General features: G+C 35.4%; 1 protein-coding gene across 2 annotated transcripts; it reads right to left on the bottom strand.

The window, feature by feature from the left end:
* Positions 1-6269: 6269 nt before the first annotated feature.
* Positions 6270-14965, bottom strand: ndufv1 (NADH:ubiquinone oxidoreductase core subunit V1). 2 transcript variants are annotated; one of them, XM_048202588.1, is made up of 11 exons: positions 14817-14965; positions 13870-14046; positions 13712-13794; positions 11251-11421; positions 10935-11118; positions 9044-9233; positions 7845-8057; positions 7589-7755; positions 7142-7223; positions 6896-7041; positions 6270-6755 (listed from the first exon to the last, which is right to left on the bottom strand). In XM_048202588.1, exons 2-11 carry the CDS (start codon positions 14038-14040, stop codon positions 6678-6680), a joined length of 1485 nt encoding a protein of 494 aa, XP_048058545.1. In that variant the 5' UTR covers positions 14041-14046; positions 14817-14965; the 3' UTR covers positions 6270-6677. The 2 variants fall into 2 exon arrangements, with proteins under 2 accessions (XP_048058545.1, XP_048058544.1); XM_048202587.1 differs by lacking the exon at positions 14817-14965 and adding an exon at positions 14742-14765.
* Positions 14966-15818: the final 853 nt, after the last annotated feature.

Genomic DNA, 15818 nt, shown 5'->3' with positions numbered 1-15818 from the left:
CTCAGACAAGAACTCAATGGCAGGCAACCTTTCCTCGACGTTCAAACACTCCACTGCGGTGTCCGTGGTCACCTGTCCCCTTTGTAACACGGTGCAACCTCTCAAACAGGGAACATCAGCACAATTGCGCACTTCGGCAAGGTATTTGCGCCAACGGCCCGAGTGACCAGTCAAAATTGAGTTTTCCCTGAACCCAGAGTCTGTCCCCTTTACGGGCAGTTACTCCAAACGGGCGGTTCTGTCGTGCAGAAGCCTGAGCAGGGAAATTAAACAAAATTGCCGTTTGTTGTCACTTTGGGTCTCGTTGCCTCCCTGTACCTGATACACAACTCGCCGATGTCCTTGCGTGTTGCCCGTGATACGAGGTCAGAACGTGTCCACGATTCACACACGGTTAGTGTAAGACACGCTAGGCTAGGCAGTTCCACTCACTGGAACTCACTGGAGCAACCGTCAGCTCACCACAGGGCGCTAAAGGGGCCTTATCTGCAAGTGCACAAACAGTCAGGTAAACACGACTTAATTGTAAATTTAAATCTCAATTTAAATCTTGTTTAAATAGAATTTAAATAATTAAGTGTGTATGACGAAAGAAAATGAGCCTAAAATGACAGTCAGAATGAACTAGTTAAACTAGAACTGAAATGAGCAAAAGGGGGTAAAGAGAAAAACAAAATAGTTCAGATGCACTTGATTCGAGTTTGCATTAAACGAGTGCGCAGAGTAGCAGAATGGGAAAAGAGAAAGCAACGAGGATAACTCAGATGCACTTGATTCAAATTTGAATGGAAATCTTGTTCAATTAAATTTAAATGAGTGCATAGAATAACAGAACGGGAAAAAGAAAGGAGAAAGCCTTCCCTATTTGTAAGTTTCCTTGAAGAGAATTGCTTCTTTTATGAGCAAAATGCCAACTGATTGACACTACTTAATTTTAAAATTCAATTAAATGTTATTTAATTAAATTTAAAATAAGTGTATGAAATAAGGGAGGCTTGGGTGTGCGTGAATGTTATTACTTAGCCAATAACAGAACAGGACACAGGGCTAAGAGTGAATAAAATAAAACATTAAGTAATAAAAGGGAATGAACTTTCCAAAGTAAAACTAAAGAAATAACTTGAGAGAAAGAGAGAGAAAAGACAAAAAGGGAATAGATGAAATAAAACAAAGTAGAATAAAAATAAAATAAATAAACTAAACTAAAATAAAATAGAGTAGATCTGTGAATACAGGAAAAGAATGCAAGGGAAAAGAGAATTGACTTATCTGGCAGTGTCCACCAGGGGGCGCACTCTCAGAAAGTGACTTCTCTTGTTGGAAGGGAAAGTTAATTTAAATTAAAAATTTAAACGTGTTTAAATTAAATTTAAATCAGTAAAACCACATTCCAATAACGATTGGAAAGCATAACCACCAAAAGCAAATTACTTTTACAACTCCCCGCAGTATAGAGAAGCAAAGATAATTTGGATATAATTTCAGTTCAAAGTATGGAGCGGCTTTAACTCAGAACGTCCACGCGGTGGCGTCAATGAGTCCACACAACCAATAAGTAGGGAGGGGTGCTACACTGAGCAGACTGCCCTCTGGCGTCGGGTCAGAGTTACTGCATCCCCTTTCTTTAATTCGTGATATAAACACAAGCGCTCGTTGGGTTCTGACCCTTACGCTGTTTTAACTGCACGGTCACGATTGCAACTAGAACCTCAGCGGATTCTTTCATAAATATATATGTACCGTTTTACTCACGGGTACACAACTCTGGGAATCAGTCCCTTTGGTGCAAACTTTAATGCACGCGAATATGTAACTTTTGCGGGGTTCGCCGCTGTTACAGTTCACGCTGGATCAGGCGTGAATGGCTCCACAATTTTACACACCAATCGATGAACTGCTCTCCGATTAGATTTGTAAGGGGGGTCATGTGGTTTGGGTAGCTAGGCCAAACGACGCAACCCAGGAGCAAACCGGCTATTGTGAATTTTTGGACGACACAAACGATTCAGATTTAATAGCGGGTAAATATAAAGGCCTTTCAAGAGATTTAGTGGGAATCTTGCCGCACGATCTCAAAACACGCTGAATACGACTCAACTCGTTTATTCAAGCGGAAATTAATATTAGCTGTATTGCAGAAAATTTGTCGCCTTTTCGCATACAAGTCTGAATATTAATGGACTGCAGTTTATTTCACGGTTTAACGACTGACTACTGTGTACACAATAGCAGCTTGTTAACGTTCCTTCAAAGTGAAAATGCGTACATCTCACTGATCAAAGCGCGCATACACACATCAAAATCACACAAAATTATTCTGGATTGCTCATACACAAAAACAAGTTTAAAACGTTGCTCGCGAATCCTCCACCAAATAATATATGTAACGAATGTAGCGGTTCGTACAGTTATTAATCAATTTATGGATGAAATATGAATATAATAATTCATAAATTGGTTATGAATAAATTATGATTCATATATCGAACCCAACGGGGAATTAAACATATATTGTGAATCAATTACAACGAATTATAATCAATTACATATATGATTAGTTCTGGTTTAATAATTATTTAGAGAAACTGTTCGTTTGTCCAGCAAACTAAGTCCCTCACAGAATATTATAAACAGAGTTATTTCCTATGGCCATGAAAATAACTTCCTCTTCTAGCATAAAGTAGCGATCGAATCGAAACGTTAAAGTGACTTGGGTTTTCAGCTGAAAGAACAAACAGAACAATCGAGCATGAATAACGTTTTAATATATGCAAACTACGAATACAGAGGTTATACATCTAAATATATACAAGAAAATACACACCTATGTACAAGAAAGTAGAAGTAGAGAAGGAAAGAGAGAAGGCAAGTAGCAAACTCACAACCAGTCCTTGAGCCAGCACGGAAATCAGTTTCATCATCTAAGATTGAGAAACGGCAGTATACTTGCATTGGTTGCGTGTGTCGAATTTCAGGTTAGCGCTGGTGCAGTTCGTTGGCTTCCTCCGTTCCGCGGGAAGGTTTGAACTGAGGACTTGAGAGTGAGTTTCGCTGGAAGATGGCGGTCCCGAAGCTGAGCGCGATGGCAGCGCGATGGCAGCGCGTGGTCACCGGAGAGGTCCGGGAAAAACGTGCACGAGATGACGTGAGACAATCGGGAGAGAGCAACCAAGAGATTGTGCGTCTTTGCTTTTATGACAGATAAGCCGACACACCTCCTTGAGGTGGGGTAGCCAATAACATGGGTGCAAAGTTGGCGGGAAAGCTTTCCCTTTGTTTTTGTCTTGCAAACTCATTTGCATGATTTACAAGGTTGGATTAGTGTTCATTTTCCTTCGAAGTACTATTAAAAATAGTACAATGCATTTGTCAGCAGTGTGACATACATTATGGAATAAATCAGATGAACAGCTTTCAAAAGAATCTAGACTTGACATATAAACGAAACATGTAGAAGAAGTTATGGTTTACAGACAAAATTACATTAATAGGAATGAAACTAGAATGGCTACAGTCATTTAAACTCTAAAATCTAAACACTAGGAAGCATATATGCACTTAAAATATAGCGGGTACACTTTGGCACAGTCATATCTTGAGAATAACTGTACATACCATCTCTAGGCATGTTTGTATATGTGTGTGTGTCTGTGTGTGTGTGTGGGGTGTGTGTGTGGAATTTGTCTGGTCAGTCTCTGGCGCTGAGTTTCTTGCCCACAACCGGGGGTTGATCCTTTGATGTTCCAAAAGCTAGGAAATTGGGTCCACTGTCTTACCTCGCCCAGGCCACAAAGATGTCAAATGGGCTCATCTTTGCAGACTGGTCGGAGCCGACTTAGTGATTAACGAACACAGTTCATCAGGTTAAAAGCATTCTGATGAATCCAAAGTTTATTGATTGTCCTGATACATGTGCATATGCTACACAATTAAAGATTTTTAAATTTTGGTCGCCTGTTTGATCTGCTTTTTTTCTTCCATTAAAAAAACCACTATAGGAAAAATAATGTGTCAAAATATATACTTGAAAATCTGTTTTTAATTCACAAATTGTTAGGTTATGAATATATTGAACATTTTTAAAAATTATCATCTTGGTTAATAGCTATTCATAGATCCCTAGATTTATGTAATAAACCACTTGATTAAAGGTCTAAATTGAGCATGTTTTTTTCTGACAGCTTAACATTTAAAGCACATTCTAAAAATTAAAACTAAATCACAAAACTGATGTGTTTTTGATAAACATATGGGTAAACATATTAATGAAATCATCTAAGTAAAAGGGTGACTCATTAAACATCTCAGAATCAAAAGAATAAATAAATATGTTTTATTTCACTGAAAAAAAGCATAGATTGGCTTTAGATTATGGCTTTATTTTTATGACAATTAAGCAAATTCCCCCCAAAATTCACAAATAATAAAAAAAAAAAAAATCTCACTGTAAATTGAAAAAAAATAAAGCATTTCAACAGCATGGTAGTATTAGTTGTACTGCCTGGAAAATATCCACTAACAGCAATGTAAGGATATTAAGTCGACAGGTTTTTGGAAAAGACTCAGATATTTTTTGCCTTGCCCTTTTTTTTTTTTCCCCTTCAAAATGTTTTCTCAAGTAGGGGGTCTGCTTTCTGTATCCAAATGCTGTGAGAAATAAAACGGTGAATAATGCTTCTGGATTCTGTAGTCAAGGTCAGTTTGTCTTGGGGGAGTCTCTAGGGAGTCAGATAAAATGTTCCCAATGAAAAATAATTTGCATCCACAAGGTAATCACATAGTGAGATGTTGAGGAAGACAAAGGTTGATGAAAATGTCATCTTGAAATGTACATATGGCTAAACTGAAAAATGGGACCTTATGATAACCTGTTCATTTGATTATCTAATCAATTTTTAAAGTCTTTACCTTGAAAACAGGTATATAAACTTTGTGTGTGTATGCCTCATTCTTCCCATGTGGGCATCCACGTAAAGGTTAAAAAAAAAAAAAAAAAAAGGGATCTGAAGCAGCACAGACAGAACAACAGAGCAAAGTTTGTGGGATTTTTTTTTTTATTACAAGCAGTGATTTAATGATATACAGCTAGAAATGACTGTATTTCTGTAATTAAAATAAATACTGAAAATTATAACAGTATGAGAAAGTCAAGATAAACTATGATAAAGAGAATTAGGGGGATAACATGCTACATAGTGCTGAAAACATAAAATGTAGGATTAATATGAAGTCTTATTTTACTTTATTAAAAATTTTTTATGATTTTGGGATGCAAAGAAATTATATTTTTCACAGGCTTTGCAAGAGTCACCAAAAAAAAAAAAAGTTCTAATAAATTTTACAGTTCCTATATCTTCAACATCCCACATCTCTCTTTCAATATTGCTATATGCAATTTACAAACAATTATCAAGTGTCATAAAAACTTGCGGTTCGCTTCGTTACTTGCTGGATATCATTCATTGAAAAGGAAAAACGATTGTGAATCGTTGCTCTGAACAGTATCACATACTTCATTCATATACTAAAACAGTTGAAGGATTGAGCAGCTGCGTTTGGAAACCCACTGAACTTACTTCAACGAAATCATGTCCATAAAAACAATCACAGTAACTCGGTCAAGTACTGAGAAACAGATTATCTTACCTTTGACAACGGAACAAAAAGGCACAAATGTAAAATCGAGGCTGCAACAGCTGAAGCGTTTATCTGATGTTCCCGGGTTGGTCGAGAGCAAACGGTGGCGTTGATTGGCTGATTCTTGGTATTGGTTTTGTGAGTTGGTTCATCATTTCTATTCTTTGTGTTGACTTCAACTTAACCCTTTCATGTGGTTTCCAGTCATGGAAACGCCAGGAAAATGTATTTATTTTTAAATTAATTAATTAATTTTTCTGATTATGTTCTGCATTGAGGCTCAAAAATTGAGCATTAAATAAAGACATCTTTTTAATTATTAATTTCAAGGATTTCAATAAAAATCCTCCATTACAATCTAAATGAAATGATAAAAATTATAATTAAAAACAGTAACTGTGAACAACTGGAAAAGTCAGAGAAATTAATTGGTCAAAATGGGTGGGAACACCAACTTTATATAAAGTATAATTACATTAACATCACAATGGGACATCACAAACATAATGAGAAAACTATGATCTTTATGTTCCCTTTCCCCGTTTATTTTTTTATGAATACCAAGAAAAAATAAACTTACATTCGTCTCCCCGATTCAATCTCTGTTCATGACCAATCCAAAAAAACACTAATTTAAGTTTTAGGCTCTTTATTTTCACAAATAAATGTTTATACAGTGTAAGATTTTCTTACCGAGAAAAACGGTTTGAACATCATAATGGGATTTAATATAATTACATCAACCATAACCATGTACTCACTACATGTTACTGTAAATGAGTGATGTTATCTGCTCAAACAGTTTCCACTCTATAATGTGTCATAAGTCATCCACTGACTGCTCAGTATGCTGTTGAGTCTATCACCATGATGGGATAGGCTCTGCTAAAACTATTTAAAGGTTCAAAGATGCCACTGATATATGTAATAGAAACTAAAGATGGATGCCAGCAGTTCCCACATCAGTGAGCGAGAGAAAATGTTGGTTTTGCTTAAATAAGTGATGGGATGAGAAAGAACGAACACAGATATGGGGGCCTTCAAGCGTGCGCCTGCTGTTTCTGTTTGAAGTCTGCGATTCTGCTCTCCATTATAGGGCGGAAGTGACGGATCAATCCCTAAGAACAACGAAATATAAATGTAACAGTTTTATTTAAACCATTTATAGCAGTTTAGATTAATCATGGTGATATATTTTAAAATAACTTAACACTGAAATAAAAAATAAATAATAAATTAAAAATAAAATTGCCTTTACCTGAACTGGCCATGCGGCTCCATCTCCCAAGGCGCAGATGGTGTGGCCCTCAATCTGCTTGCTGATCTCCCAGATCATGTCGATCTCTGCTGCCTGTGCATCGCCTTTCACAAAGCGCCACATCATCTTATTCATCCAGTCCACTCCTGAGAGGCACAGAAAAGAAAGACTAGTAAATATTCACTGTAATAAAACATATTGCGCAGGTAAAAACAGAAAAATATGCATTGACATAAATGATCATACCTTCTCTGCAAGGAGTGCACTGCCCACAGCTCTCATGCTTGTAGAATTCAATCAAGCGGGCAATAGCTCGAATAACATCAGTCTGTGAAGGGGCAAAACTTCTTTTAATCATAATATACTAAATTCCTCTGCCGATACAATCTGTTATTAATGAAAATGACATCTATGCTGATAGTTTGGTGATAATGTCTCGAGCTTTTGTGCTGTTCAATTTGAAAGATCCTATGCTGTTGAATGCTTAAGCTACAGTATAGACAGTACAATGTCTGATTAGTAAAAAAAAAAAAGATATCTAGCCTATTGTGTTTCACCAATTTAGAAATATTCTTATTGTAAAAAATGCTAATAGGAAACTGCAGTGAAGAAGAGAGGAGAAATTAAAAAGTTTCAAAGTGGTCTGTGTCCACAGAAACTAAACCATTTGTTTTTTTTAACAAATTGACTCACTGATTTATCCATGACAATAAGTGCTGCTGTGCCGAGACCCGTCTGAGCCTGAATGAGGGCATCAAAATCCATGAGAACGGTGTCACACACATGACGTGGGATTAAGGGCGTGGAAGAGCCACCAGGAATCACACACAGGAGATTATCCCAACCACCCCGGACGCCACCTGCAGAGATCATATGAATTATGGCTCAATAATTGGACATGATTCAACTATGAACAAAAATGTCCATGTAGAGACAGTATGAGGTGTACCTGCATGCCTTTCAATCAGCTCTTTAAGGGGAATGGACATCTCTTCTTCCACCGTGCAGGGGTTGTTGACATGGCCCGAAATGTTGAAGAGCTTCGTGCCAGAGTTTCTCTCTCGACCGAAACTCAGAAACCATGTGCCACCACGACGGCAGATGGTTGGTGCCACAGCTACAGTCTCAACGTTGGCAACGGTTGTTGGACAGCCAAACACGCCTGCAACAAGAACATGCTATATTAATAAATAAAACAAATAAAATTACTAAAATAAAATAAAACATTTATCTCAGGTCACGTATAAAAAAATAAATAAATAAATAAAATTGATTAAACTAAAATAATTTTTTTTAAAAGTCACATTTATATCCGGTAAAAAATAAAATAATAAAAAAATAAATAAAGGTTACATCTTTAACTGGTTACTTATAAAATAAAATAAAATAACTAATAATATTATATATATATACACACACACACAATTTTAATACAACATTTATCTTAGGTCACATATTCAAAATAAAATAAAATTGATTAAACTAAAAAAAAAAAAAAAAAAAAAGTCATATTTATATCAGGTTATCTATTCAAAATAAAATAAATTAAAAATAAAACAAAATTAAAATAAAATAAATGAACAAAAAAAACCTGTTACATTTATAACTGGTCACTTATAAATGAAATAAATAAAATCACTAAAATAAAATAAAATAAAATAATAATAACAACAACATTTATTATATGTCACGCATTTTAATAATAAAAAAAAAAATTGATTAAACTAAACTAAAAGCAAGTCACATTTATATCAGGTTAAAATAAAATAACAATAATAAATAAATAAATAAAGGTTACATTACATAACTGAGTCACTTATAAATAAAATAACTATAATAATATAATAAGAATATTAATATGTATAAATAAATATTAAGATGGCATTTATCTCAGGTCATGTATTCAAAATAAAATAAAATAAAAGTCACATTTATATTAGGTCATGTAAACAAAATAAAATAAATTAGAAATAAATTAAAAAAAAAAATAAATAAATAACAACCACTTATACAAAATAAAATACATTTAAAAATTAAAAAAAAGTATCAAAAATACATTAAAATCACAAGTCACATGTACAAAATAAAATATAAAAAAAAAAAACCAAATATCATTTCTTTTATTTTTTTAAAGCAATTTTGACTTACCCACATCAGCAGGGAAAGGGGGTTTCAGACGAGGTTTTCCCTGTTTTCCCTCGATGGACTCAATCAGAGCCGTCTCCTCTCCGCAGATGTACGCTCCCGCACCGCGCATCACAAACACGTCAAAGTCATAACCTGAGCCGCATGCGTTCCTGCCAATCAGCCCTGCTGCATAAGCTTCATTAATGGCCACCTGAATGAAACCACACATAAACACAAAGTCAATACATCACTCCCTCAACTACTGTGTACAGCATTTTATCACATTTACTGAAATGAACCCCTTTACACATAGGATTTGACTCACAATTCATTCTGATAACGTTTGACAATGCGAACAACACTAATAAGCAAATAAAACATAGCACATATAGATATTAAAGCTGCAGTCCGCAACTTTTTGGGTGTTAAAAATTTACAAAAATGATATAATGAGAACATACAACATGAATTCATTTTCCAAACTGTGTTTTTGTCTTATCCTGAATCATTATGGTACACTTATAATAAGTGTTTATATTTGGACTATTTCAGACCAGACTGGTAGGACTCGAACGTAGGCTAGAATGTTACTCCGCAAGACACGTGCAGTTCTGTCTATTAACCGCTAGAGGGCCAAAAATCACGGACAGCAGCTTTCAGTAATAAACTACTAATAAAATACACCATTTCAATCAATTCTATTCATAAATTAACAAAGTAGATTTAAAGGTGCTAAAGAGGATGTTTTGTTTTATACATTTTTGCAATATTACTTGAAACTGTCTTTACTAACTGATAAAAGACTATTTATTAGGTGCACTGAAAGGAATAATATTAATATACATCATCTGTGCACGAGGTAGGGCCTTAAAAACATCAGCCAATCGTTTACGCGATGATTGGCCCTCTGGCTTGATGACGTTCCTTGTGAGAGACGTGCACAGCTGCAGATTATGAGTTACCTGCGGTGAGTCCGACATAATGAATCCACTAACACAACACAGCGAATGCCGGTGGTAAACACTCGTGTTCAAATACTCGTGCACGAGTTTTGGGAGGCGTTCCTTTGAAATGAGCTGTGAAGGAGGGGGGCTGTTCTTACGCATGCGCTCATTTCAAATACTCAGTAACAGTCTTTGGTTTCTCAGTCGACGAAAAAATCCTCTCCATCACCTTTAATACGTTATATTTTTTAAATTATTTATAAAATCAAAATATATAGTGTAATATTAATAATGTACATTACTTTTCAAAAGTTTGGGGTCGGTAAGATTTGTAAAGATTTTTTAGTAATATTTAAAATAAACCTCTTATGCTCACCAAGGCTGCATTTATTTGATCAAAATACAGTAAAAGTGTGTCACATGATCCTTCAGAAATCATTCTAATATGCTGATTTGCTGCTCAACAATATTGAAAACAGTTTTCTGGATTCAGGATTCTTTGATGAATAGAGAATTAAAAAAAACAAAAAAAAACAGCATTTGTTTGAAACAGAAATCTTTTGTAACATTATAAATATCTTTACTGTCACTTTCGACCAGTTTAAAGTGAATAAAAATATGTTTTTTTTTTTTTTATTTATTTATTAGAAATGCTTTAGTAGAGTATTGCAATATAAAAATCATGATATTAGTATTTATTTATTCATTTCAGTTCTAAATCTTGGATTTATTATTTCACAAAGTTTTTCACAATGAATTTCCTACATGTGATGTTTGTCTTTTTGGCCTTTTGAAAGTCTTCACATCAGAAGTGTGATTATGAGGCCTTAAACTGCTGCCTGCATAGGGAGCTCATTTTTTGGAACAGTGCTTAGCAATAAACAATGTTCCTTTCTTTGTCCCTTTAAAAAATGATCCTTATTATACAGATGTGAGGATACACAGGTACGCAGATATTTGTTTTTCACCTGCAGGTTGGACGACTCATTGTAGAACTCTCCACGGATGTAGATGTACGCCGCACGTGCTCCCATGGCTCGGCCAGCGACCAGACAGCCCTCAATCAGCTTATGGGGATCATTACGCATGATCTCTCTGTCCTTGCAGGTACCGGGCTCTCCTTCGTCAGCATTCACCACCAGATATTTAGGCCTGAGCGGAAAAAAGAGAATGACCTGATTTGATCCAAATAACAAAAGCTAAATGTGGATCCATCTGCAGCAATCTGTGATGTATGAGTGCATCTTAGTTATATAAATCTTCTTTGTGGAGATATAAACCTACCTGCCATCACTGGGCTTGTTCATGAAGCTCCACTTCATCCCTGTTGGGAAACCAGCACCTCCACGGCCTCGCAGCCCTGAGACCTTAATCTCATTCAGGATCCAGTCCACTCCTTTATCCAGAATCTCCTTGGTCTTGTACCAGTCACCTCTCTTCAGAGCACCTTTCAGCCTGAGAAACATGGAAAGCACATGCACCAACAATAAAAATAATATAATAATAATAATAATAATAATAATAATAATAATGCTTTAAAAGGTGCTAAAGAGGATCTTTTCGTCGACTGAGAAACCAAAGACTGTTACTGAGTTTTTGAAATGAGCGCATGCGTAAGAATTTCCAGGGAACGCCTCCCAAAACTCGTGCACGAGTATTGGAACACGAGTGTTTACCACCGGCATACGCTGTGTCGTGTTAGTGGATTCATTATGTCGGACTCACCGCATGTAACTCATAATCTGCAGGGCCCGGTTTTTCAAAAGGTTTAATCCGGATAAAATTGATCCGGATTTAGTAATCCTTTTTTTGCGATCCGTGATCACGTAATCCAGTTTACTTTTGGAGCCAGTTTTTAAAGCAACATCGGATTGGATCAATCTGATCCGGATAGGAACTTTTCAGGATCACCAAATCTGGATTTCCAGTGCTCTACGGAGGCCCTAAAGGGACATGTTGATAGAAAGAATATGGGTTTTGAATTAAATATATTTTTGTTGGATATTTACAGCTGTTTGGGGATTGTTTTATGGCACCAAAATTTCTTTTTACTTTAGAGTAGGTTACCGAAAGGCTAAATATGTAGACTAATGTCTGCATTTAATTTATTACTTTAACAGTTAAACTAATCAAGAGCAAGATAAAAATGTGTATGTATATTACATGATAAAAATGTTGTATTTTTTGACTAGTTTTAAAGTTTTACTACATTTTCCTCCTGGAATCCACCTTGAAATCCTACCCCCTGTTGGGATCAGGATAATCCTGTTTTTTTGGATCAAAGTGATCCAAATCCTACAAAAAAGTTCTGAAAAACCCAAACTAAAGGTTTGATCCGGATCAAAACCAAGATTGGATTACGTGATCTAATCCGATTACGTAATCCGTTTTTTCTTTTGAAAAACACATTTTCAAGATTTGATCCAATCCGTTATCCAAAATCCTAGTGGATTACTTTTGAAAAACTGGGCCCAGTTGTTACTCCTGTCTCCTGACAAAAACATCGCATGCGGCGCCTGTGGAGTGTGGAAAGTTACTGGAGCGCGCAGCCGCGCACGTCTCACACAAGGAATGTCATGGCAGTGATTGACAAGCCAGAGAGTCAATCCGCTCACGTCTCTCACAAGAAACGTCACGGCAGTGACTGACAAGCCAGAAGGACAATCGTTTACGCGATTGGCTGATGTTTTTAAGGCCCTACCTCGTGCACAGATGATGTATATTCCTTTCAGTGCACCTAATAAATAGTCTTTTATCAGTTAGTAAAGACAGTTTCAAGTAATATTGCAAAAATGTATAAAACAAAACATCCTCTTTAGCACCTTTAAGCATATATATATTATATATATGAACACACACACACACACACACACACACACACACACACACTGGTCAAGTTTGGAATAATTACGATTTTTAAATTGTTTTTTAAACAAGTCTCTAATGCAGTAAAAACTGTAATATTGTGAATATTGTGAAATTTAAAAGAATAGTTTTCTATTTGTAATATATTTATTTAATATATTTTTATATAAATTCCTGTGATGGCAAAACTGAATTTAGTTTTTTTTAAAAGATAAGAATAATAATAAGAACTCTTATTAATAACTGAGCACCAATAATAATAATTGCACACTAAATTAGTATATTAGATTTGATTTCTGAAGGGTCATGTGACACTGAAGACTGGAATTTTCAGTGGAAATATTTTAAATTGTAATAACATTTGCAAGTATTACTGCTTCTACTGTATTTTTGAACAAATAAATGCATCATTGGTGAGCATCAGAGGCGTGTGTGTGTGTGTGTGTGTGTGTGTGTGTGTGTGTGTGTGTGTGTGTGTGTGTGTGTATAATATACCAAAATGTATTCAGACAGAGTTAAACTGTGTCAGGAAATATTAATCTTAATTATGTCAGATAACACTTAAGCAAAACATGGTCAGGTCAAAGTGTCTGAATAATTTTTGGTCCCAAATTGTTATCAATTTTACTGGTATTCCACTGTATGAAGAATTTTTGGGTATAATGCGTCACAGTTTAACTGCTATCCTCATAAATTAACTATAGTGTCCTGCACCCACTAGTAAAAATATATAAAAATATCTGAATAATGTTTGGTTTATGTACACACACATACACAGAGGTAACAGGACAAGTGACCCTACTTTTAATTTTCACATATTATGAGAGGCTGTGGAATATATTGCAGTATATGTTCATAATACATTTAAATATTTTTTTACCTCCAGTCATGTCGTCCATACAGGTTGGTGAATATTCTGTCCTGGTCAGCTAGAGGTCCAAATTTGGTCTTCTTTGGTGCTTCCTGGGTGACACACACTGATTATAGTCCATTTGCATTGATCATCATTTATGAACACAGTAGATTCGCTGTAGTCACCTGTTGAGCTGTGGTGTTGTACCGCACCAGTGTCATGGCGTTTGGGGGAGATGCAGTGGTGGCGGCTACAGAAGTGCGTGATGCACCAGCTGCAACCACTGCAACCGGGGCACGCGAGGCCCCAGTGGTCAGCACCCGGCTAAGAACGGGACAGCCGAGACAGGACAACATCCTTATCTGAAAGAGATGGATGAAAACAATGAGTAGAAAGGTTCCCTCATAACGTGCTGGCAAACTGTTTAATAACAACTCCAGTCCTTACAACCTGAATTGTCAATGTTAACTAAAAGTTAGAATATTAAAAATGGTTTTCAGTAATTCAAACAGCTGAAATAAAATATTAGATTCAAAAAAGTATATGACAATTAAGTATAATTTGAAGTACTAAAATGAAATAAAAATAAAGATAAATAGAAATATTTCCATTGTCAGTGTTGCATAAAATGTTTGTATGCTTGTTAACGACCAGAGGGAAGCACTAAACACCCCAAAATAATAATAGTATATGAGAGTAATTCATAATACAGACTTTAGAGGTTCAACACTGCATCATAAATCATATTTAAGCTAAAAATGCATCAAAACGTCAGACAAATTTAAAGAAGAGAACATTGTTACTTAAGACATACAGTGTAACTAGTTCAGCAGCGTCCACAAACACACATGTACATCAAAAACAACCTTTTTAGATTATACGTTATTGCATAAACTCAAGCCAAACTCTTTCAGACATGGTAATGTGAGTTAACTTATTGGAAATGAACTCGTCCCGCAATGACCTCCATAATAACGCTCATGACATTTGAGGGACTGCGGCAGTGCACAACATTTATGTTCCGATTTATTTACAGAAAGTATATGGGATATATTACCATCAATCTGTAGAAATGTCCAACCCTTGATTTGTAAATAGATTAAACAAGTGAAAGAGCCGAATCGGTGCTTACCTTCGTGATCGCCCTGGATCAGCGTTATAAAAGGTACAGCGGAAGGAATATAGTCACCGACCCGGATGTAATAACGACTTCGACCTGTTGTGTATGTGGAGGCGCTGTTACGCAGTCTTCATCTGTGTTTACTTTGGTGGACATCATTTATATCCATTAATTATCTCATTCTCAGTATATGTATTTGAGAGTTTAAATTCAATATATATAGCACTACTGTTTTCAGTATTGATTATAGTAAGAAATGTTTCTTGAGCACCAAAATAGGCATAATTTGAATTATTTCTGAAGGATCATGTGACACTGTAGAGTGTAGATGCTGAAAATTCAGCTTTGCCATTACTGGAAAATCTCAAATAGAAACCAGTTACTTTATGCTGTAAATAATATTTCACAAAACGAATGTGCGTTTTTTTTTTTTTTTTAAATAGTTGGTAAGTATAAGTCTTCTTTCAGAAACATTACTGACTCCAAACTTTTGAACGGTAGTGTATAATTGTTTTTGCTTTTAAAAAAAATCAATAACAAAATAGATAACAAAATATCAAACCAAGTGTCTCATATTTTAAAGGTGATGATCTACACATTTTGATACATCTGTGTAAACTTGAGGGAAACACTTGGTTTGACATATTATCTATGCAGTGAAATCATATTTTAGCTGTGGCTTAACTGTCCAAATACGGTTTGTAATCATTTTAATAGACCACCTTTGTCATATATCACCTGAGTATAAATTGCACAAACATAAAATGTAGTTTATTTAGTATGAAAACTTTAAGGAAACTGTATTGAAAATAATAAACCAGGGAGATGACATGACGCATAATATTCTAAGCAGATTCATACACAGAGTAATTGTATTTTACAGCTAATATTATTGCATAGTTTAAGGTGAATTTTAGTAAAAATTGCTGTAATCTCATTGCACAGGTGCATTACAGGACAGGCACCTAGACTCTGTGTATTGTTGCAATCTAAATAAATGTTCCCCAAAACAAT

This window comes from Megalobrama amblycephala, linkage group LG9, assembly GCF_018812025.1.
Source record: "Megalobrama amblycephala isolate DHTTF-2021 linkage group LG9, ASM1881202v1, whole genome shotgun sequence".
In the NCBI taxonomy this organism is placed as follows: Eukaryota; Metazoa; Chordata; class Actinopteri; order Cypriniformes; family Xenocyprididae; genus Megalobrama; species Megalobrama amblycephala.
This window is presented reverse-complemented; position numbering and strand designations above follow the sequence as displayed.